Here is a 23,749-nt window from a genome sequence, read left to right as displayed (position 1 = left end):
CTAACGTGGAACCTTAATTTTTATCATATTTGCCAAATTTGTGAGCCTTTGAGTAAGTACGTTCTGCTTAGTTCTTGATTTTTTCTATTTGAATTTTATAGAGCATATATTGCAATTGCCGATTAATGTTGATTGTGTTGATTACGATTATCTGAATTTTGTTTGAATTTTGTTCTTATCATGAGTAATGTGAAATATATTCAGTTGATTAATATAAAATATATTCCTTTTGAACAAATAAAGAATATGGAAAAAAAACATTGAAGAGTTTGAGGAAATTGAGGAGGACAACTTACTGGATGATGAGCCAATGATTGGGATGTCATTCGATAGTGAGATTGAAATGTATAATTATTACAGAGAATATGGTAAAAGAAAAGGGTTTCCAGTTATGCGAAGAAGTAGTAGTAAGGGCATTGATGGGATGATACGACATGTGAGTTATGTTTGTGGGCGGAGTGGTGCAACAAGAAGCAAATCTAGTAATCCGCTAAGGCCCCAACCTAATGCAAAAATAGGTTGCAATGCTAAATTGGGAGGAGGATTAGAGGAAGACGGAAAGTGGAGGATTCGAGTTTTAAATATTGAACACAACCATACATTGTTGACTCTAACCAAGTCTAAATTTTTCCGATGCAATCGTAGCCTTAGTTCATATGCAAAAAAGAAGCTTGATGTAAATGATAGAGCAGGGATTAGATTGTCCCAAAATTATCAATCACTTGTTATTGAGGCTGGTGGGCATGAAAATGTGACATTCACAGAAAAAGATTGTAGAAATCATATACAGAAAGAAAGACGGCTACGCCTTGGGGATGAAGATGCTGCTGCTCTTCAAAACTATTTTATGAGAGTGCAGTCAGAAGACAATAGGTTTTTTTTTAGTATGCAAGTGGATGAAGAGGGTCGATTGAAAAATGTATTTTGGGCTGAGTCAAGGAATAAGGAAGCATACAAAGAGTTTGGAGATGTTGTTACTTTTGACACAACATACCTTACAAATAAGTATGACATGCCATTTGCTCCATTTGTGGGAGTAAATCATCATGGTCATTCTATTTTGTTTGGTTGTGGATTGATTTCACATGAGGATGTTGAGACGTTCACTTGGTTATTTCGAACGTGCCTAGCATGCATGTCCAATTCCACTCCCATTGGAATTATTACAAACCAAGACAAGGCCATGAAAATTGTAATTGCTGCTATCTTTCCTAATACTCGACATCGGTGGTGTTTGTGGCATATACTTAAGAAGATTCTGGATAAACTAGGGGGCTATAAACAATATCGTGACATTAGCGATATGTTGCATTGTGCTGTTTATGATTCACAGAGCCCTGCAAAGTTCGAGGAAATTTGGCACCGCATGATTGTAGAATATGATTTGGGTGGTAATGATTGGCTACATGGCTTGTATAATGAGAGACATCATTGGGTACCATGTTACATGAAGGATAGTTTTTGGGCTGGAATGTCAACTACTCAACGAAGTGAGAGCATGAATGCGTTTTTTGATGGTTATGTTAACTCAAAAACTGTATTGAAGCAGTTTGTAGAGCAGTACAGTAGTGCATTAAAGAGTAAAGTTCAAAAAGAAGTCGAAGAAGATGCCAGGTGTCTTTCACAACAAATGCCATGCGTAACATCTTACGAGATGGAGAAGCAAGTTCGAGATGTGTACACCATTTTAAAGTTTCAGGAGTTTCAAAAAGAGTTGACTGCGAATATGTATTGTGAATACGTCAATTCAATGGTTTGTGAACATATAGTCAGAGAAGATGTTAAAATTGGAGAGTTTAAGAAAAGAATTTTTTTTGAAGTACATTTTGAAAAAGATAAGGGTGAGATCAGTTGCAGTTGTTCGATGTTCCAATTTAAAGGAATTCTGTGCAGACATGCCATTTACGTCATGATACACAATGACTCGGAAGTACTTCCGGAAAAGTACATTCTACGAAGATGGAGAAAAGATGTGTGGAGATGCCATAGTAGGGTCAAAACGAGTCATGAGTTGCACGGTTGCACAGATGAGGAAAAGCGGTATGAGAAAATGTGTGTTAGGTTTGCAGAAGTTGCAAATGTGGCTGCAAGAAATGTTGAGAGTTCTAATCTTGTTTTGAATTAGATTGAGGATGTACGAAGAGATCTACCAGAGCCAATTCAATGCGAAGGTAACAACGCGGGATTTTCAGGTCAAGGAAGTTGTAGTAACAGCATGGGAATTTCAACAAATGCAACTGAGGGAGTACGTGATCCAGAAGTGAGGCGTTGGAAAGGTCGTCCACCTTGTCAAAGGAAAAAGTCAACAATGTCTACCAAACCTAAAAAGAATTCAACACGTTCGGATGCAGAGGTTAGTTTTACCATTAATTAATTAAAATAATTTATTACATAAATGGTGCTTAAATGATTTTTTTGATGACTTTGCAGGATGGACATGCAGACAATATATTATCTTCTCAAGTGTCTGTTGTAACTCCACAAGGAAGCAATATTGCAACGGTAAGTGAGGCCATATTCTTATCATTTTTCTTAATCCGTACATAACTTAATTCGTACATATTTTGAGTTATATTGTGGATCTTATGTAGACACTTCTAAATGTTGGAGGAAGTGATATTCATACGAATATATACCCATATGGAACTACAAACTATTATAATGTAAGTTGTTCACCATATATATATACACTTTTTTTCATTTATTTTATCTATTGTATTTCTTATTATAACATAATGTTTGAATTTTTATAACAGCACCCACAACTCCTGCAGCACCCACAACTCCTACAGCATGGACATTTTCAACAGTACTCTTTCAGCAAGCTAATGAATATGGAGTTAATTCGGAGTTTCAACATGATTTTGGAAAATAACATTATACTTGTGTTTTTGGAGAATCATATGTTTTCTATTATACTTGTGTTTTAATTTTGGAGAATCATATGTTTGCTATTATACTTGTCTTTTAATTATGGAGAATTATATGTTTGATTGAGCATAAATGTGTAATATTTTGTTTGTTTATGCACGGTTCATTGAAGTTACTGTTGTTGATATTACAAAAGTGATTTATTTTTGTCCAATGTTCATGTGGTTTGGTTGGGAAGGGGGAAATGTTCAGCTTTGCAGCTGTGATTTTGGCATGCATATGTTTATTTCCAGCAGCAAATGGTTTGGTTGGGAAGGGGGAAATGTTCAGCTGTGCAGCTGTGATTTTGGCATGCATATGTTTATTTCCAGCAGCATGTGGTTTGGTTGGGAAGGGGGAAATGTTCAGCTGTGCAGCTGTGATTTTGGCATGCATATGTTTATTTCCAGCAGCATGTGGTTTGGTTGGGAAGGGGGAAATGTTCAGCTGTGCAGCTGTGATTTTGGCATGCATATGTTTATTTCCAGCAGCATGTGGTTTGGTTGGGAAGGGGGAAATGTTCAGCTTTGCAGCTGTGATTTTGGCGTGCATATGTTTATTTGCAGCTGAAAATGGTTTGGTTGAGGTTCCATGTCCATTGAAATTAATTCAAAATTTTCCTTGTGAACCGAAAACTATACACAATTTAATGCAAAGTTGCAAATAACAGAAAATAATATTTCAACCATAATTCCATAAACGTAATTTTCATTGCAAATAAGAGAAGTTAATACATTAGTTGAATGTACAATTTAAATACAATACATATTAAAATACATATAATTATTTGTGGGACATATTTTACAATAATACCTGGGGGCTGAGGCCGAAATATGCTTAAGCCATATTCAGTAGGCTTTCCCTAATCATCTAGCCATATTCAATCCAAACCTCCAACCGATAAATTTACATTTCCAATCACTTAAGCCCCCGAAATATGCTTTCACATTTGCAACCAAATCAAATTGGCTACAAGCAATTATTCCAAGCACATTAAGTCAACTAAATGCATTCACAAGCCATTACCACCATTTAAACAAAGCACACAGCCACTACCCGGATGAAAATGAAAAGAGCCAACTACCCAAAGCACACAACCACTTCACAAATTCGAATGCTGGCCACAAATTTCTTTAGCAAAATCTGAATGATTAGAATTAATTCCCAAATTACAATAACCAACAGCTGAAATAGGGCAAAATAAATCAATTCGTTCAGCATCCAAAGCTAATATCAGTACAACCTAAAATCACTACACCCTCAACAATAACAATAACCATTCAAAATCCAAGTGGCCTAAAAAGCATACTAATTAATCTTCAATTAATCCAAGTGGCTGCATCTTTAATTACAAATTAAAGCAATAAATTGAACACTGACCTTAACAAGCCGCGTTAAGCCGATTGTGTTGGGGGAGAGAGAGTGATGCAACTGAGATCGAGAGAGTGAGGGAGATCGGAGCTGAGAGAGTGAGGGAGAACGGAGCCACCGAGAATGAGCGCGAACGGAGCCGAGAGAGTGTGGCAAAACAGATCCAGCGAGAATGAGGGAGCATATAGCCGGGAGAGTCAGGAAGAATGGCGTCGAGAGAATGAGGTAGAACGGAGCTGTGACTGACTGGATAAGCTGCTGGGATTTGTTGTATGGACAGATCGGAATACGAATATGCTGCTGTGTGGTTCCCGTTTTGTGCCTGTGAATTGGTGTGCATGTGATGTTCGAAAAACAAACGTGTGATTTTCCTTTTAAAGCTTGCACAAAACGCACCGTTTTGTGCAAACTTTTGTGCGCAACTTGGTGAGAACATCATTTTCCAACTTGAAAAGCACACTAGTTGTAAACCAGGGAAATGCATCTTAGTGGATGTGAAATACAAATTCCCACATTGTGAATTCGAAGGATGCCATCAACATTATCTTGTTAAAGCATTGAACCTAGGAAGTTTCTTAGCCATTTAGTAGGCATAGATAGTTGCAATGGACAATGAGATACATGTCTTACGGTTACATCAGTAACAAGTACAGAATAAGGGAAACAGCATTTGTAATTATTAATTAAGCATCCTAGGAATTTGAGGCTAAAAAATATTTTGTGCATGCTTAGTAAGCATTTTCTTTTCTTTGTTGAAGCTTATTAATTCTCTGATTTGAAATGGATGTTAGATGGAAATGAATCACTGGAAGATAAAAATAGACCCCTGGTAGATTTACGTGATGTCGCTGATGTTATTTTGGTTGTATATGAAAAGCCTGAAGCAAAAAGAAGGTATATATGTACTTCATTCGCAATCAGAATGCAGGCTCTGGCGGTCAAGATAAAGATCATGTTTCTAAACTATGATTACTCTAAAAGGTAATTCTGGACTCAGCTATGCTTCCTGATTCGAAAAGTTGTACATTTATTAAGAACAATAAAAAAGAGAAAGTTGAGTTTATGATGCCAGCACTTCTTCTGTAATTTTTCCTTGGCTTCTAATTTAATATTCTTGCTTTTTGATGCATGTCATGACAGCTTCACCAAGGTGGATGAGGGGGTAAAGCTGAGTTCAGGGTAATTGCAGAACTTGGGATGGAAGTACAGGCCACTAGAAGAGAGCATCCATGATTCTGATAAGAACTATGAAGAGAGCGGCATCCTGCACAAAGAGTAGCGTAGTGGGATTTGATGTTAAACCATGCTCTCTCAATTACATGTTTGAGGCAGGCTTGTAAAAGTTAGTCCCAGACTATGTAAACAGCTTTCCTATCTTCCTCCAAGGAAGATGCTATCTATAGTTGGAATATCAATGTTATTTTGTGTCTCCTGTAAATGAATGGATGAAATAAATTTTCTTTGTATTGTAATGGCTGAAGTACAATTTCTTGGTGAACTTTATATTAAAGCAGTTGAAAATTAGGTGAAGCTCATTTGTTGGCCATTTTTAATTAGGACACTTAATAGGTTATGTTTAGGTCACTTGTAGGTCGCTTGCATTCGAGATATCTCATAGAGTTCTGTTGCATCAGTCTGCCTGCTTATTTCATTCATTATCTATATTACATGTGCTGAAGATCTCTGCTGGAATGCAATAGAAGCATCTATCTTAAAATTGTTCAATTTTCTAGGAAAAATGACATGTTCCCAAGTAGTTCTTACACTTCTTGTGTCAGTTACCAACAGTCTAGCAATTCTCTCAAGCAACCCTAAAGCTCTTGCTGGAAATTGGTTCTAAGTGGGTACATTGGACCCAAACATGGCGACATGTTTTTGAAAAGTAACCGAGTTGCTTTCATAGTGAGTTTGAAATTAAGTCGAACCTGGAAAAGTTTTTACCTCTTCAGTGCTATATTCTAGAAGCAGATATACATCTATGCAAGCAACGGTTTTGTACTAGTTATAAAACCCCTTTCTAGTCGTGCTGATTCTTTTGGACACTATCAATAATTTGGTAGATGATTGTTGACTGAAGTAATATAATATGATGTCAATGTCTGAAAAAGGCTTAGGTTTTTCACTTCTTTATCATTTTGCAATAGCAAACAGACACAAAACACGGCAGCATTTTGATATTAAATGTATGCCAGCATAGAAAAAGACGTTATAATCAACAACCCTAAGAACTTTTCTCTTTTATTTGTCAACTTGGACCTCAGTAGGCAGCCATAGAAGTGCAATTCCGAAGCTAGCAGACCTCTAACTGATTAGAGAAATGGGAGAGACAGAAAAAGTTTGTGTGATAGGTGACTAAGAATACCTGGCGTCATGGGTTGTCCAATTTCTACATTCTCAAGGTTACATTGTCCATGGGACTGTTAGAGACCCTAGTAAGTTTCTAATCTAACTGTCACGCTCTTCTTCGTTTACTTTGTCTATTAACTTGACTCCCGCAATTTGTTTTCAGGCGACAAGAAGAATGCACATCCAAAGAAATTGGACAATGCTTCTGATGAAAACCCTGCATCTCTTCAAGACTGATTTGCTAGACTATGAGGGTCTTTCCGCAATTGAAGGGTGCGAAGGCGTTTTCCATGGTTAGCTGCCGAGTAGCCTCTCAAGTTAGCGCATTTAATCCAGAGGCAAGAATCCTACCTGAGTCCCTTTTCAATCCATGTGAAAAATTTGGTAACAAAAACAGAGTGTCATAATATTGATGCTGGTTGAACAAATGCAGCCAGCTGTTACTGGTACAAGAAACGTGCTAAATGCATGCATAAAAGCCAAAGTGGAAAAGGTTGTGGCTGTGTCATCAATTGGCTAAAAGGTCAGGCTAAGGATGAGGAATGCTGGACTGACTTGGAATGCTGGACTGACTTGGAATTTTGTAAGGCAATTGAGGTGTTCAACCAACATATCAAATTCATACTAATCCTTTTCCATTCTTTTATGGTTCATGACGAACTAACCTAGTTCATCTGAACATCGGTCACGGTCAGCAATGGTATTGATTGTGTCGCTAAAACTATAGCAGAAACTGAAACTTGGGGAGTGCGTGAAAAGAGGTGAACTCAACATAGTGACAATTTGTCCATCCATGATTATTGGGCCGGTGCTGCAATCCACGAAGAAATTCAACTGCTTATTCCTCCTAACGTACTTGAGTTTTGAGAGGTTTCTGTCCTCTTACACTAGAATTATTCCTTTTCATTTCTAGATTTGAAAATGCCATGATACAACATTGCAAAGCAAGAATTAATAATCAATTGAAACCCAACTGCGCTGCCCACAATGATCACAGTCGGCTAAAACTTCTATGAATTCTTAATTATTCTCATCACCAACCACATCATTCCATGTTGATACTCGGACAGGATTTTGAATAAGTGCTGAAACTGCGTGTATCATGCCTAGCTAAGCTAGGTTACTATTGCCGACTGTCATAATTCTACAAATGACTACCAGCTACATAAGTTTCTGCTGGCAATTTGCCTATTGATTTTTCATCTGGAAACCATACTATACATTATGAAAACCAGATGGATCTGAAACAGCAGCTATGGCATGCGCGCATTAATTCATTGATGTTCGTGATGCGGCTGATGCAATCTTGCATGTGTCCGAGAAGACAGATGCGGTGGGCAAAAGCTGAAGAGCGTTTATCCTAATTAATTACGACTATCCCAAGGGGTGAAATAAGTGTGTAACACCGTCCTGGATCCCCATTTGAGATATATATATATATATATATATTTTGAAAAGCTAGCAGACGTGGGCTAATGGTACCAAACGCCATTCACCAAAACAAAATTACGAAGACGTACAGTACAGTGGCCAAAACCCAAAAGGGACTCTTGATCAATAGCTGCACACCCCAGCTGCCATAAATTTTCCATTTCTTTTTATTTTCCGTACGGTCCTTATCTTTTGTGTATGTCATTGCAGTTTCGGTGATGTAGAGACGTTGGTGAAGTTGAGCTCAGAGAAGTCGAAGAACTTAGGATGGAAGTATAGGCCATTCGAGAGGACACTTGTTGATGCCTTGGTAAATGATTAATCCATCCGCCACATGTCCCTTGGGGCTACTTGCAAAAGTTCTCAAGTCAAGGTAGCTGTTGAATCCCATAATTACAGCCTTCTTTTTCGTGTTCCTGTGAATCTTGTCATCAAAATTACAAGATCTAATGGGTAATTTGAGTAATGATTTAGTAGGTAACACTTTCTCATATTAGAACGAGCGAGATATTCTCACGTGACAATTGGATCCTTAATTCACATTTTCACCCAACTCACGAGGCAATGGGCATTATGAAATCATGCCGAGGATTCAGTTATGCTTCATATGATTTCAGTACAAACTGTACATGAATTTCAGTAAAAATTTGAAGCAAATCATAAGATAAAAGGGGTTTCTTCCAAGCTCTGGTGAAACAGTTGGTGGGATTATAAAAAAATAATAATAATAAAGATGTTATACTGGTGAGAATATCGTTTTCCTTTTACTACTTACTTAAACCGTTAAGGGACCACGACACAGGGAGCATATAAATTTTCGTAACCGCTTCGAAGAATACAAAGGATGTTTCTGTCTCTTTCATTAAGTGTTTTTTCCTTACAACACTTTAATACAAAAATGCCATCGTGGCCCCAAAAAACAGGTGTAATTGGACCCCCTTAAACCCTCACCCTAGCCACTGGTTCAAACAAAGCCAAACCGTTCGTTGCCCAATTAAATTAATGGCATACGTCCCTTCACCCCCCAAAAAATTAAAAAAAAAAGTTAGTATTATGAAGTTGAAACCTGTCAGTAATGCATTGGTTCTTCAAGACTTTCTGTTTTCTGGGTGGGCACAAGTTGGTTTTTGTTATAATGAGACGGAGCATTGGTGATAACTTCTCATGAAATCATACCAACCACTGTAAATGAGAAGAAAAAAAATAAATAACAATAATGATGACGTACTTGTTGTCGCGGCCAGCCTGCGACTTCATCCATTACGAATTAGTTGCGTGGACAGCTCCATCACCGTTGCCATTACCCTTTACACCCTTTACGTGTCTGTGTATATTAGTGTATAATTGTATAAATATATATACGGACAAAATACTAAATGCCCATTCCGTAAAATAGTATAAAAAGCAAGCATAAATAAGAATAATAAAATGAATCAATCATAATTTTTTAAAGAATGGAACTATTTGAACCCACTAAAATATTTTTTACACTCATTTATTATTATTTTTATTACCATAAAATCCATTAAATAATTTACTACAAAAGACACGATATCATGAATTAAAAACTAATAATTTTACTCATCTACATTATGGATTAACAATTATTACCTATGTTCCTACCTTGAAATGCTAATTTTATTCAATATCAATGGTAATTAAAAAATTCTCCATATATATTTACAGCATTTTGAATTTTTTTTTTTCATTTTATTCTCTTCGCATTGATAAACCGGCATAGTTCTTCTTCAACTACCATGTTCAATTGTGATTTGATTGAGGAAGAGAGATGTAATCGTCCAAACACTAGAGAAAGAGCAAGAGAAGATGAAAGAAAAATTGTTTGGAAATTTATTTGATTTTAGTTTATAAGGGTAATTTTGGTATTTAAGTCGGTGCATAGAGTAAAATTTAAATCTTTAAAATCCCTAATGCTGTAGTGAAGAAATAGGTGTAAAGTGTATATTAGTGGGATCAAATAGCTCCACTCATTTTAAAGTCCATACTTCACAAAATGTAAACTTATCCATTTAAATTGTGTAATGATGTTTAACTAGTATCAAACAAAATAATGTTTGATATTTTGAATTGAATGAAACAAATTTTAGAAAATAATTTAACCAATACAAACCAAACTGGTTAGACTTAGGGCACATTTGAAATTACTTTTGGGAGACTTAAATGTGATTTTAAAAGGCTATAAATTAATTTTGGTGTTTGGTAAATTTATTTTACAAATCACTTTTAGCAAAATCACCAAATTCTACAATACATTTTGAAAAGCAAAAAATGAGTAGTTTTTTAAAAAAGATGACTTTGAAAATCACTTTTATATTGAATACAATTCCTAATATTCATTATAAAAATATAAAATTATCATTATTAATTAGGAAATAAGATCATTAACTTTAAAGAAATTATCATCATAATCATCAATTGTATCAAGATAGCAAAAAATAAAATTAAATTAATACTATAAAATTTTTATTTCATTTAAAAATATTTTATAAAATTGTAAATCAATTTTATTTAGTATTATGTTCAACTCAATCATTTACATTTTTACGGTAATTTAACAATAAAATTTACTAAACGCATACATCTACTTTTAAAGCTCACAACATTTATATAAAAAAAATTATTATTAAACGTTTAACTAATTATCTATACAGCCACAACTGACATCAATTATTCTAAAAAGCTACAAAATTACCAAATTATCCCTTAGTTATCAATTGTCTTTGATCAAATTTTAAAGTATTTTTAAATTTCGGTGTGATTTTATATTGAACCCAAATATTGACTGAGCCAATTGGTTTTGAAAAAAATCAGAATAGAAGGAATAAGTAACAAATAAGAAAATCGAAAGGTCCAATTTGGATCGGCTGTCACTTGTGTGTAATTCTGCCTACTTCTAATCCCTCCACTGACAGTGTTTGTATTGAGACAATTAGTGAAATGAAAATAAATTTGTGAGAATTTTGCTTTTATGGTGTGGGAGTAGTTAGTTATTTATTTAATTTTTTTTTTTTTTTTTTTGAATGATCGTAGCAGTAAATGACAAAGTAGTTTTAAAGACAAGGACAAGCCGAACTGGAATAACAAACTTGTTGCGCTACTATAAACAGAAAGATGAAATAAGATCGTACAGAAGTAAATGACAAAGCAGATTTTGTAGATACTAAGCAAATTATTTGTCGCCGACTGGACAGAGACCGCGTTAGCTCCGTGTGCTCTGTTCTTCTGCTTCTGCCTTCTGTGTGTGTGGTGCGTGGGACAGTTTCTTTTATCGGACGTGTGAAAAAAAAAATATAAATAAATAAATAAAAGAAAAGAAAAAAAAAAGAAAATTAGGGTTTAGAGATTAGATAGGGTTAGAGAGTTAGAGAGCGGGCCCCGCGTCCACACAATCCCAATCTGGCTTTGCTTTGTTTGAGAACTCTCGAAGACAAAAAGAGTGTCCTGCGTTTTATATAATCTCAGAGTCTCTAATTCTTGACAAAATAAAAAATCAAGTTGATCTGTTCATTCTTTTCAAATAGGTCCATTATGTTATCAGGGAGAAGTGGAGAACGGAAGCGGGACGGGAGGTCGTGTGCCCTGTGTGATGACGTTTCTATTTTTCGTGCGGTTCCTGACTTGCTGTTGTTGCAAGGTGAATTAATGGTATATACACAATATACTATTCTAATTTATCATTTTCCAAAGCACTACAGTAAATTGAAATTTAAAATAAATAAATAAATAAATAAAAACTCACGACGCCACTACAGCAGCAGCAGCAGGAGGGGCATTTTGTTGGAAAAGTGTAAACTATGTTTCCATTTGAAGTTTTTGCAAAATATTGGTATTGAAATGTTATTATACTTTTTCAACTTTGTTATGCGTTTCTTCAGTGCAAATCATGACTACCCAGTCTGCCCTTCTTCTTCATCTTACGCTCTTAGCTCGCCACCATCATCACCATCAACAACTGCTACGGAATCAATGAAAAAGATTAAAAACAAATCCATCCTTTCTCTTCCTCAACAGTCCTATTACTGGTGTATAAAAATAATTATTTGCCAAAGCCACTATTAGTATCACGATTTTACCTTCTTAGATTCTTTTTTACAAACTGCTCTTCTGTGACCAACTTTTCCCATACAAACTTATACCCACCACCCACTCTTGCTGGCCCATCTAGGGTTTTTCCTCTTCCTTTTCCTTTTTCTCCTATTTATCTGATCTTTTTCTTGTCATCTTTTCATCAAAGCGTTAGCTCACCATGTTCTTCTTCGATTCCCTTTCAATTCTGTGGATTCCTAGTATATTTTATCTTCCATTTCAAGGGTTTATATAGGGTTTCTCCTTTATCATGTGGGTTTTTATCGATTGGGTTTACTTTAGTATCACTTGATTCTATCCAATTGATCATCTTTTTTCTTCTCCTTCTTTCTTTGTCTTTTTCTTTCTCTTTCTCTTTCTCTGTGTCTATCGATAGGATTCTTCATTCAGTCTTGTTCTGTTTGTTTGTTTATAGTAATTATCTATCCTTTTCGTATATTTGATGGCTTATCAGTCGATTCCGGGTCCTGGCTCGGGATCGAGTTCGAGTTCAGGGTTTCAGTATTTGAATTCTCCTTTTGGAGATACCACTTACACTAAAGTCTTTGTTGGAGGACTTGCTTGGGAGACTCAAAGTGAGACCATGAGACGATATTTCGAGCAATTCGGTGAGATTCTTGAGGCTGTCGTTATCACTGATAAGAATACTGGGCGATCCAAAGGCTATGGCTTTGTGAGTAGTTATTGATATCCTGGTTAATTTTGTTCAGTATATTCAAGTTTGGATTTTCGTGGAACAGCCTGATCTCTTGAATTCAGTGCAATGGTATATGATGTTATTTGTGCATCCTATTTGGGATGATCAAAAAGTGCCAAATGTCAGATTAATAGTGATAGAGTATACTTATTATTGCTTGGTTAGTGTTATTCTCAAGTGATTGCTGTTGTTGACACTTGTTAGCTGATGTGTGAGGTGAAATTCATGGTTGTACAATGACTTGGTTTTCTGTTTGTATTTGTATGGAGGGTGTAGGTGACTTTTCGAGAACCAGAGGCTGCTAGGAGAGCCTGTGCTGATCCAACTCCATTCATTGATGGTAGGCGAGCAAATTGTAATTTGGCTTCACTTGGGCGACCTCGGCCACAAGTGCTCTATGGTATCATATCTATTGTGTTTAGTTGGCCTATATGTGCAACATATGTTTCATTTGGCAGTTCTATTATCTATTGCATCATGATTACTTTTCTGATACATGTAGGACGTCTGAGACCAGCTACTCTATTCAGTGGCAGTACTCAAGCTACACGGGGACCTTACATTGGAAGTTTTGGCTACCAGCAACCACTTCCTTACAACTACCAACAGGGAATGGTGTATCCTTCTTATGGGTAAGTTGTAAGTTTTGATTATAAATTAAAATTTGTTAATTACTAAAGTCCACAGCAGAATCAGTTTGGCTTCTGCTCCTCCCTTTGTGCTTTTGTCAAAGCTAATGGACTTGCAAATTTTAGTGTTAGAGCTTCTCGCCTTGCATGTGACTGACTGACTGACTGAGTAACTCTTTAGTCGGCCAGGTCATGGCCCTGCACTCCATGTAGAGAAAGATATGCATATTTCCCTATATTGGCCTTTATATCTGTTTGTAAGTGACAGCTTTAGGGTGAATGTGTCTTAATAGCCTTATGTTGTCAATATGTGATCATCAATTCTTTCCTATGTCTGGTGGAAAGATTAGCAGTCGTTCAGTTTAATTGGGTACATCTCCTTTGCAACTACATTTCTTTCTTCCATCATTCTGTTTTCCTTTGTTGCCAGTTTATGCATTTACCAATCACAAAATTGAATGTGAGTTTAGGGTTTAAGTTGCTCTAGGAATAATTAAACATTTCCCTAGATTTCAAGGTTGATGATGTGGTCCAAACTACAGAGATGTGACATAGTGTGATTGGTAATTGCAGGTGGTAGTTGCAGATGATATGTGCCCAAGTTCAATGTTTATTGTACAGGCAAGAATCATGTTCTTTTTTCTATAAGAACCATAAAAGAAACTGATAAATCTTGGTTTCAGTTTTCAGGTCTATCTTTTATTAGTTTATTTTGGATGTACTAGGGATGGCTCCTTCATAGAATAGGAGAATGTTGCCTTTAGTGCAGATGGTACACTTGGATCCCATCTATGCTATGGATAATGTATATAACATTCACCATTTATTCCATGCAGTGTCATCTCTCACACCTACATTCTCAATCTACCCCCAAAGTTTTGTTAATATTGATATTCCGTTTATTGAATGGTTGTCGTACCTATGCAGGTATGCTACATATGGACCCGAATATGTTTACCCCCAGGTATATGGTACTCCATCTTGGTTGGAGCAATCAAAATTTACTTATTTTGAGGGTTTAATGTTTTTGCTGTGCTGATTACTTCTATCTGTTGCATGTTCTTGTCCTAATGGTAGTATTTACAATCCATACCAGCAGTACGTTCCAATATATGGAGTACCTGGGACAGTCAACACGGCTGTCTATCCTTATGGGCAACTGGGTCAAACAATCCCTGGAAGCCATGCTTATACACCAGTGCAGGGATATGGAATGCCTGGTCATCAGATTATGCAGTTCGGTGGACCAAATTTAAATGCAATCACAACATCACCTCTGCCGACAGTTCAAGCACCATATCCTACTGGTAAATTTTATTGTCTTAGAAACCATATATTGAAAGTATGATTTTTCTTTTTACATCCTGCCCCAAACACTGGCATACACCAATGATGTTAGAGCCTCTTTATACGTATCACACAAGTTCATAATCCGTGTGACTAAAGGATCACCTGCTTTGTGACGAAACACTTTATGCTGAATAATGCTTTATGAAGATTTATTTATCCACTGAACGCGCACTTATCGAAGATTGTTGGACCATCATTTATATGAATATGAACATATAGTCCCCTTTGAGTTTTAATATTTTGCCGGTGCATGCTACTCCAGGATTCAATTAGGTTGATGGAGTTGTTTTGGAGAATCTTGAAATTTTAAAGTCAAGCTTTATTGTTTTATCTAGGTTTCATATCCAATCAGTAGCTAAACAGAAAATAGCCAAGTATGCTAAAGTCTTTTGTGTGAGTGGTACATCAAGGTTGAATTACTTTGTCTTAAGCACATATCTCAGCCCTTAAGAATGTAAATTAGAATTTTGAAACTCATAACCAAGCGAAGTTAAAATGGTAAGAGGTAGATGACCTGAAAAGGCTGTTAGAAAGAGAACCTACCCCAGGAGAGCACAGAGCAGTATTCTTAGGTTCTTGATGGAGAAAAGGAGAGATTAAATGTCAACGAGGAGACCCCTGATTATTGAGAAATCCTAACTTGAAAATCTAGTATATTGTGTTTCATAAAGAAAAATATTAGGTAAAATAGACCCGATCAATATATTTCATTGGCTTCATCAGGTATACCTCCTGTACAAGCACAACATCAATTTTTAGTTCCTGCTCCATCTCAGTTCATGCAAGGTGGCGGTTCTGACCAAACAACTGGGTGAGAGGTTGATCAAGGTCTGTGGTATTTAAACTCTCGAGTTATGCTGTCACTCCCATCTTGCTACCAAGTACTAAAATATGGTTGGACTGTTTGTTTTCAGGTATCCTTAGATTGCAGCAGGACTAAGAGTAGTGGGACTGCTACTTGAGTGGCGGGCTTCGGATCTAGCCTTGCAAATTAATTTTCTTGCATTCTAGAGGTAAATTTATCTTCTTCACTCCTGTAGATTTACTGTTAGCTCTCTGGTTATTCGTAAATATGATATAATTTTATATTGGTATCTTCAATTGGGATTAGAGGATTGGGAAAGATAATTCTATTTTTTTTTCCTTCTTTTTTCTTCATTATCTGTGTGTATTTTGCTGTTATACTGTTTTAAGAATCTTCGTCAAACCTAAATCTTACTCATTTTTCATTATGCAGGTCATCCAAAGTCATTTTCACCAGAGATGTCTATTGTCTGAGTCGCTCTCGTGCCATATGGGTGGAGAAGGAAAATGGAAGACGCGGGTGCTCTTCATTTACCTTAGTGTATCTAAAAACTTCATAGTTCGTATGCTGCTGATGCTCAGGATGAGTATCGGCATGCAACCATGCATTGATGGATGCTAGAACGGGGGATTTTAGCAGCCATGTAGGAATAAGACAGTGTAAAAAGAAGCTCAAAAAGACAACACAAAACAGACATGTTAGAATCAATTTATGATTCTTTTATAGGCGTAGTCCCAGCATTTGGGTGTATAGAACCAAGGTGTTCTCTGGTGACCTGCATTGTATTTACATGTCATTGAAACTTTTGTGCATATTAGTTTCTCTAGGGGTTTTTTTATTGGACACTCGTTCAACATTTGTTACGTCTATGGTCTGAGAGCCCGTCCTCAAAACATGGGGAAAGCTTCAGGTTCATTTAATTTCAAAGACATATGTGTGTGTGTATTCGCATTCGCACTCCTGGCAATGTCTGCTAAATCAAATTTCATCTGTGGATTGATTAATTGGTAGGCGCCTGGTTGCCAGTTTAGCACCGGCAAGGGGGTTTAGTCGAATACAGCAATATCATTGCGATTAGGCGTAAGCTTAAAAGCCCAAATGTTAGTTATAACGTAAGAAGCTGAGAATTCATTTGAACCGAAGAATCGATTAATTTTGTAGTTTTTTTTTCCTATTTCCACATGGCATAATTTGATTAGTTATGTTAAAAAATTTATCATACAATTGCATGTATAAATTCTTCATCATTTCGAACCCTAAAATAAAAAATCAAATGAGCATGTTACATAATTGGAGAAGCCTGCCTTTGTTTTCTAAGAGGAAGTATTGGGTCTGCCTCGTCCGCTAAACATGTGAGATGTATACATTAGAACTTAAACACATCAAAATTCCAAAGCCTTCGGTGCGCAGCAAAGATTTTAGGAGAATAAAGAGAAAGGTAAGGAAGAAGAAAGTGAGTTTGATTTGATTTGATTTGCCGTTGAAGAAATGCTAGACTATAGATAAAAAATTTTTAAAAATACTCAATTAGGGTTAGTTTTGTGATTATGACAAAGTGAAAATTTGGGGTTCTCAATTTTATAATAAGTGCTAAAAAATATACTACACTGAATAATTAATTAATTAATAAATAAATAAATAAAACACATTTACTAATACAATATATTTTATTATTTAATATATTAATTTTTTTTATCTTTTAATTTGAAAATCATAAAATGAATTCACAAATTTTGAAAAATAATTTAATTTTTTTACCAAACTCTTAACTTATCTGGTTATCTTTTATATTTAAAAATTATCTCAATATGTTTCTATTTATTTAATAAAAAAATTAACTTTTTTATTTTTTGAAATTACTTTGAACCTACGAAAGTCAAATTAGCAATCTCAAACAGGCTACGGCATATATTGAATTTGAAATTAGAGCAGACTGCTAAGAAGCATATATATATATATATAGAGAGAGAGAGAGAGAGAGAGAGAGAGAGAGAGAGAGAGAGAGTGTGTGTGTTGGGAATGCTAGCGAATTTATTATCTCATGGCGGCTAAATCGCCCGTTAAAGAACCTCCGGGAACGTCCGCCGTTAACCCCACCACTCCTCTTGCGCCTCCACCCGTCAAGCCCGAGCTACCCTCTTCCTCCGAACCCGACGTCGTTAACGTCCCCAGCTATTCCAGTGAGTTGGCCCCTCTCCGAAATTGACAATTTTTATTTTTCTTTCGTCTAATTGTTTAGAATTCTTTATTATTATTATTTTTGGTGGGTTTAGGGTGGTTTTCATTTGACAGCATCAGTGAATGTGAGGTCAAATTTCTTCCGGAATTTTTCGATTCGCGTTCGCCATCGAAAAACCCTAGGGTTTACAGGTACTATAGGGATTCAATAGTCAAGCATTATAGAGAGAACCCGTCGAGGAAGATTACGTTTACCGACGTGAGGAGGACTCTTGTCGGCGATGTGGGATCTATTCGAAGGGTGTTTGATTTCTTGGAGACTTGGGGACTTATTAATTACTTTGCTTCTGTTAAGACCTTGAAGTGGGAAGATAAAGAGACCAAGTCCTCTGCTGCTTCTGCTGAATCCTCCTCCGCTCTTAAGGAGACCTCTAAGAGGCTCTGCAATGGTTGCAAGACCCTTTGTACCATTGCTTGTTTTGCTTGTGATAAGTATGACTTGACCCTTTGTGCGAGATGCTATGTCCGTGGTAACCATCGGGTGGGTGTTAGCTCGTCTGATTTCAGGCGGGTCGAGATCAGTGAGGAGGCTAGATCGGATTGGACAGAGAAAGAAACTTTGCAACTTCTGGAGGCCATTATGCATTTTGGTGATGACTGGAGGAAGGTTGCACAGCATGTCAGTGGTAAAAGTGAGAAGGACTGCATCACTCATTTTATCAAGCTCCCTTTTGGGCAGGAATTTGTTTGTAAAGAATCAGATTCGGAGGATGTGGATAATAAGTTTTTTTCTATCAACAACCCTAGTGATGCTGTAAGTGAATCGGAAAATGTTGGCGCTACATCCCCGAGTAAGAGAATGCGTCTCACCCCTCTTGCCGATGCAAGTAACCCAATAATGGCTCAGGTATGCCCTTTTACAAAGTACATATCAAGATAAATCAAGGGAAAAAATGGAAACCAATTTCTGGAATATCAGATGGATTCCATTCTGATACTTGGAAATAAGTTTGTTGATTTTGTAGAAACTGTAGGAGGATTACCTTGCAGAAACCAGACGCTTGTATTTTCAGTTTGCTTTAGATATTAGTAACTTGCATTAACTAACTTCGCAATGTTGGAGCAATTTCATGTTTATATTTATTGCTGTTTTCCAAAGTTATATAAGATAATTACTTGCGTTTTCTATCAGGCAGCTTTCCTGTCGGCTTTGGCTGGTGTCGAGATTGCTGAAGTTGCTGCTCGAGCAGCTGTGACAACTCTGTCAGATGTGGATGATAGAGCAAGTAAAGGGAGTCTTATGAGAAATACAAGACAGCAAGGTATGAATAGCAATCCTTCCTAGCCAAGTTCTTTTCTATTAGTCAAGAAATAAATCCATTTACGACGAGCTGTTACCCTAACTGTTATTCTGTTAATAAAAGTTGGAAACTTCTGTTGTTGAGACCATCCAGCTTAGTATGTTATTGACTTGGTTCAACATGCAGAAGCTGAGGTTGCATCCAATGGTGATGCCACCCAGAATGCATTGGCAAGAGCTTCTGTAGATGCAAGTTCCTTGATCGAGAAGGAAGAGTTGGATGTTGAGAAAGCTATATCTGGGATTGTGGAAGTGCAGGTGCGTAAAATTCTTGGTCATTTTTTCTGTCATATTCAATTATAAATTATTAGCTAAATGTGAAAGAGTTTTGCAGATGAAAGAGATCCAGGATAAGATCATTCGATTTGAGAGTTTAGATTTGCAAATGGAGGAAGAGTGGAAACAGTTGGAGCAAGTCAAGAATTTACTTTTTGTTGATCAGCTTTCTGTTCTATTTCATAAATCTAATGCTCGGAAAAATGGAGACCGGACTGAGGAGAATGTTAAAACAGATGTTTCATGACCTTGTGTATCTTCTATGCTGTATGAAATGTGAAATTTGTTTCTTTCCATGGCCCAAGGAATGTTGTTAGTGCCTAGTAGTAGATGTAGATGGGGGAGCCTTCACTTTCCACTTAGGCTATGGCTCAACATAACCCAAAATTGTGCTTGAATTTCAGACAGGGTTTACCTATAATCATTTGAGTTTTTTTTTTTTTTTTTTTTTTTTGGCTTCCGTGACCGAGGAAAATGACAATAAGTAACAAACATGTAACGTGCTCCGAATACAAAACTAGCAAAACAAAGCACGGCGGCATTGAAGTAGTTCTTTCTTCAAATGAACCTGAAGGATGCGACTGCCTGCAAAATCAAGTAAAATGGGTCATCCATAAACGAATCTAAAGCTATTTCATGGTACGATACGATGTGCTCAATAATATAATTCTACTAGTAAAAGTTACCTTCTCAATATTAGAGCCATATTTCTCTGATTCTTCTTCCACAAACTGCATCAAAATGTCAAGAGTTTAATACAGAGACCGAGCCTTGGAATTAACTCATGAAGGGATTGCAACAGCTAAAGAATAGAAGCTCTAAGATATTCGAATGTACCTGGCCAGTCACTGTGTATAATCTGTTGTACCAACCATTTGATGCCATCCCAATGGCTGAAAACAAATGTTTACGGCTCTCACCTGGATTTTGCAGTGTATACTCTATGTAATAAAACCCTGCATTCAAAATAATTACACGTAACATCTTGCATGATTTCACCGGCACTCTTTCAAGAACTTCTAATCAGAATGACATAATTCAATTGCCATGGGAAATAATTAATTAAAATCTTCAAAATGGTTTTGTAATGTCAGAATTGATTATTGAATAGAAAAGAAGATGCAAATGCCTTTGGATGCTTTACAATCTATGAGTTTTGCTGCTACACCCGGGGGTCTTCGCCAGCTTCTATCTAATCCACTAACCTGTTGAGAAGACTTATGATAAGAACAGAGCAGCGTGCAAGCAAAACAAATGAGCAACCAAGCACAAGCTGAAATAACATTGGAAAAGCTACATACCAGAGTGTCAGCAAAAGCTTCAACTTTGCCAAAAGATTCCATTCTCGTAAAATCCGGACCAAGCCCCGTGATCACCACACTGACTAAAGAAAGAAACCAATTTAAGATTTACAGACTTGAATATGTTAAAATAAATCATAAATCCACCAGAAGAGTTTTCGAATACCGCTTGAACTAGATGCTTCTTGTGGGTAGAAAGCAGTAATGGATTTGAATCCATTTGGTTCCCCCGCGCCCAGTTGCCAATCTGTTTCAACAAGCAGCACTTGTTCTCATCTCATCACTCAATAAATTTGATATTTCAACTCCAATAAAGTTTAAACCCATCAAAATACTTCCATGAACTCCCGACATAACTCATGCACACAAACAAATTTTAAGGTCATATTTTGAGCAACAGGCTCATGTGAACCCAAGAGTCTCCGATTAGGCACTTCCATTCTTTAATCTGTACCGCATCAATTCCATGATTACATAGGTAGTTATACACCAAGTAATCAAATTTTGATGGGGATTTATCATTTATGTACCTTGGGGTATCGAAATCTCAAACTTGTTCAGTTCATCAGTATAAACACGGAGGTCTTCTGCGACATAAGAAACTTAATGAAAATGATTACAGAAAAAAAAAAAAAAGAGATCTCATATTGAATCATTGGCACTACTACCAAGACAGCAAAGTTACCATTCGCTGCAAGCGCATAAGAAACAATTGCTGGGAAAGAACACGCAGTGAAGGCCAGTTGAAACATCACTTCTCTTCTTTTAGTCCTAGAGTCATCATCTTGTTCTTCAATGCGAAATCTGTTACTGTTTAAAATAAAACCAACAAATTATTATCCAAAATTCTAAAATAAACCCACGAATCAAATAACTCAACTGCAAATTACAGGGTTCTTGCGTCGTCTTCTTGTTCCTGTTTCTTGCAGCAGAACACAAATTGCTTTTTATATTGATTGGTTCCTGAAACAAATTGAACAAAAAAGATGAAAAAAAGTCAAAATGACAACAAAAAAAACAAGTAGTAAGAGATAAAATGGGGTAGATAAGAGCTGTAAAGCTTATTAGCCTTTGTTGTTAGAAAAAGCTGTGAAGGAGGCGTGGTGAGGCCGCTGAGACCAAGTGTGGAGTGGAGAAATAGAAGCCATGTTTTGAGATTGGCTTCTGCTTTCGGACATATATCCGTTTTTTTTTTCCGTTTTCTTCAGTTGCTGCTGTTACTCAACGGTTTTTTCTGCGGTCATTGTTTTCTTTTTCTTTTTTTCAAAATGGCATAAGAATTTCTCAGGATGAAATATAAATATCTATTCCCATGTGCATTTTATAATTTGAATTTAAAATTACTATAATAAAAAAGATTTTAAATTCAAATCACCTAATTGATGAGCAAATTCATAAAAAATATAAATTCGTATCAGCAGTTTTAATTCCTTAAAAAAAAAAGAAGAAAACTATTGCAATTTGTTTACAATAAAATTATTACAAAAATGTAATCGTAAAAATTGCAAATTTTGTTAATAATTAATTACTACATTTTGTAATATTTGCATTTTTTTACAATCCACCAGAAGAGTCCTTCACTTGTGTCACGTGGGACTCTCGTCTTTTTCTTAGTTTCTGGCCTGACAAAGAATTGTGATCTAAACTCTTGTATGTGTTTATTAATTGAGCATGAGAATGGAAATGGTGGAATATGATTAATTTATTTATTTACTTTCAAAATAAGGAGGAGAATTGGAATTAAATTGGTGGAATCTACACCAATTTTGAAACGATTCCTGTAGTTATTTTTAATGATGGTTGAAAAAAAAATTACAAAAATTAGATCAAGCAAATCGATCGCTGCTACAAATGTTGCTGGCTACCAATCATTATTGTTGTTAACAATAAGTTTATTAAATAATAATAATAATTAACTGACTTTTTAATAACTTGTGATAATTCATTTCAATTTTAAGATAAAATAAAAATATTAATGATAAAATATTAATGATTCTGTTTCTTATTCTTATAGTTCAAATAGATATTTTACTTTAATTCTCATTCTTCATTTATATTACAACATATTTTATTCTGAATCTCATTTCTCATTTATTTTATAATTTATTCTGATTTTAATTCATTCTAATTACTAATTAATAAATGTAGTATAAACTCTAAATTAGCACTCACCTATCTGTATTAAACTTTTCTTCCTTTGTTTTGACCTTTTTAAGTTTAATCATTTAAATATTTTATTATTCAAAAGAGAAAGATCACCAATTACCAAGAGAACAACATAATTAGCCCTGAATTTTTTTTTTCCATTTTTGTTTAGCAATCAACCAGAAAATAATTAATTTATATTTCAAGAAATAATATTGAATAACACAACTAAGATTTTGATTATTAATCATTAAAATAAAAATTAGTGAAATTCATTTGGCTTTATATGGTCACTAACAGAAGACCTGCACTCATTTTGGTTGTCTGAAGACTGAAGAGGATAAAACCCAGAAAAAAAAAAAGGATTTAAGTGAATAACACAATATATGTTGCTTGATTGGCATATTAAAGCTTTCAAGATAAGTATGAGTTAATACGGTGGATGTAATTCTAATTTTCAATTATTGTTTATAATTACGCACCCGCTCCTCTCTGCCAACTATAATAAAACCGTAATTTTCATTTAAACCAAATGTTTAATAATATTTAATTAAAGGAAATGAATAAAATAATTATGTAAATTAAAAGTCCTAAGGCCAATGTCCAAGTATCCAACTGTACAATACCCAAGTAATTATTATTAATTAAAAAAGCAAAAAGAAGAGAAAACAAACAAGCGCCAAATACCAAATTTTCAAATTTTATCCGCAATCGCAGGAAAGCTGTACTCGCCGTTGTTCACTTTACACGGACTGCGATAACGTATAATTAAATCGGATAAGAAACGTGGAGTGTTTAACAAGCGAGTGTATTGAATTTGTACTCGAGTTACAAAATGAAATT

The 23,749-nt window shown here is 35.6% G+C and overlaps 4 protein-coding genes and 1 long non-coding RNA gene across 8 annotated transcripts; 3 read left to right on the top strand and 2 right to left on the bottom strand.

Moving 5' to 3' along the window:
- The first annotated feature begins 310 nt into the window (after nucleotides 1-310).
- LOC112098227 (protein FAR1-RELATED SEQUENCE 5-like) lies at nucleotides 311-2,125 on the top strand. Its single transcript, XM_024183884.1, has one exon. It carries the CDS (start codon nucleotides 311-313, stop codon nucleotides 2,123-2,125), a length of 1,815 nt encoding a protein of 604 aa, XP_024039652.1.
- A 1,476-nt stretch (nucleotides 2,126-3,601) lies between these two features.
- Nucleotides 3,602-4,833, bottom strand: LOC112097682. The gene is made up of 2 exons (XR_002905180.1): nucleotides 4,291-4,833; nucleotides 3,602-4,053 (listed from the first exon to the last, which is right to left on the bottom strand). It is a non-coding gene; the product is annotated as an uncharacterized LOC112097682 (long non-coding RNA).
- Nucleotides 4,834-11,818: 6,985 nt separating this feature from the next.
- Nucleotides 11,819-17,152, top strand: LOC18042886 (RNA-binding protein 24-B). Of its 2 annotated transcripts, none has more exons than XM_024183920.1 (8): nucleotides 11,819-12,838; nucleotides 13,139-13,202; nucleotides 13,365-13,494; nucleotides 14,419-14,456; nucleotides 14,568-14,798; nucleotides 15,565-15,669; nucleotides 15,756-15,854; nucleotides 16,079-17,152. In XM_024183920.1, the coding sequence occupies exons 1-6, from the start codon at nucleotides 12,608-12,610 to the stop codon at nucleotides 15,654-15,656; spliced, it is 786 nt and encodes a 261-aa protein (XP_024039688.1). In that variant the 5' UTR covers nucleotides 11,819-12,607; the 3' UTR covers nucleotides 15,657-15,669; nucleotides 15,756-15,854; nucleotides 16,079-17,152. The 2 variants fall into 2 exon arrangements, with proteins under 2 accessions (XP_024039688.1, XP_024039687.1); XM_024183919.1 differs by having other exon boundaries at nucleotides 11,820-12,838; nucleotides 13,139-13,262; nucleotides 16,079-17,151.
- Nucleotides 17,153-17,634: 482 nt separating this feature from the next.
- Nucleotides 17,635-19,757, top strand: LOC18042887 (SWI/SNF complex subunit SWI3B). Its single transcript, XM_006435380.2, has 5 exons — nucleotides 17,635-17,826; nucleotides 17,920-18,731; nucleotides 19,017-19,146; nucleotides 19,312-19,442; nucleotides 19,519-19,757. Exons 1-5 carry the CDS (start codon nucleotides 17,688-17,690, stop codon nucleotides 19,705-19,707), a joined length of 1,401 nt encoding a protein of 466 aa, XP_006435443.1. The 5' UTR covers nucleotides 17,635-17,687; the 3' UTR covers nucleotides 19,708-19,757.
- Nucleotides 19,758-19,890: 133 nt separating this feature from the next.
- On the bottom strand, nucleotides 19,891-22,009 carry LOC18042622 (psbP domain-containing protein 3, chloroplastic). 3 transcript variants are annotated; one of them, XM_006435384.2, is made up of 10 exons: nucleotides 21,831-22,009; nucleotides 21,652-21,724; nucleotides 21,447-21,571; nucleotides 21,292-21,348; nucleotides 20,928-21,008; nucleotides 20,762-20,844; nucleotides 20,590-20,665; nucleotides 20,298-20,416; nucleotides 20,147-20,191; nucleotides 19,891-20,045 (listed from the first exon to the last, which is right to left on the bottom strand). In XM_006435384.2, exons 1-10 carry the CDS (start codon nucleotides 21,937-21,939, stop codon nucleotides 20,019-20,021), a joined length of 795 nt encoding a protein of 264 aa, XP_006435447.2. In that variant the 5' UTR covers nucleotides 21,940-22,009; the 3' UTR covers nucleotides 19,891-20,018. The 3 variants fall into 3 exon arrangements, with proteins under 3 accessions (XP_006435447.2, XP_006435449.2, XP_024039952.1); XM_006435386.2 differs by having other exon boundaries at nucleotides 20,605-20,665; XM_024184184.1 differs by lacking the exon at nucleotides 21,292-21,348.
- Nucleotides 22,010-23,749: the final 1,740 nt, after the last annotated feature.

This window comes from Citrus clementina, unplaced genomic scaffold (assembly GCF_000493195.1).
Source record: "Citrus clementina cultivar Clemenules unplaced genomic scaffold, Citrus_clementina_v1.0 scaffold_5, whole genome shotgun sequence".
NCBI classification, from domain to species: domain Eukaryota; kingdom Viridiplantae; phylum Streptophyta; class Magnoliopsida; order Sapindales; family Rutaceae; genus Citrus; species Citrus x clementina.
Note: the sequence above shows the minus strand (reverse complement) of the source record. Positions and strands in the feature narration are given on the sequence as shown.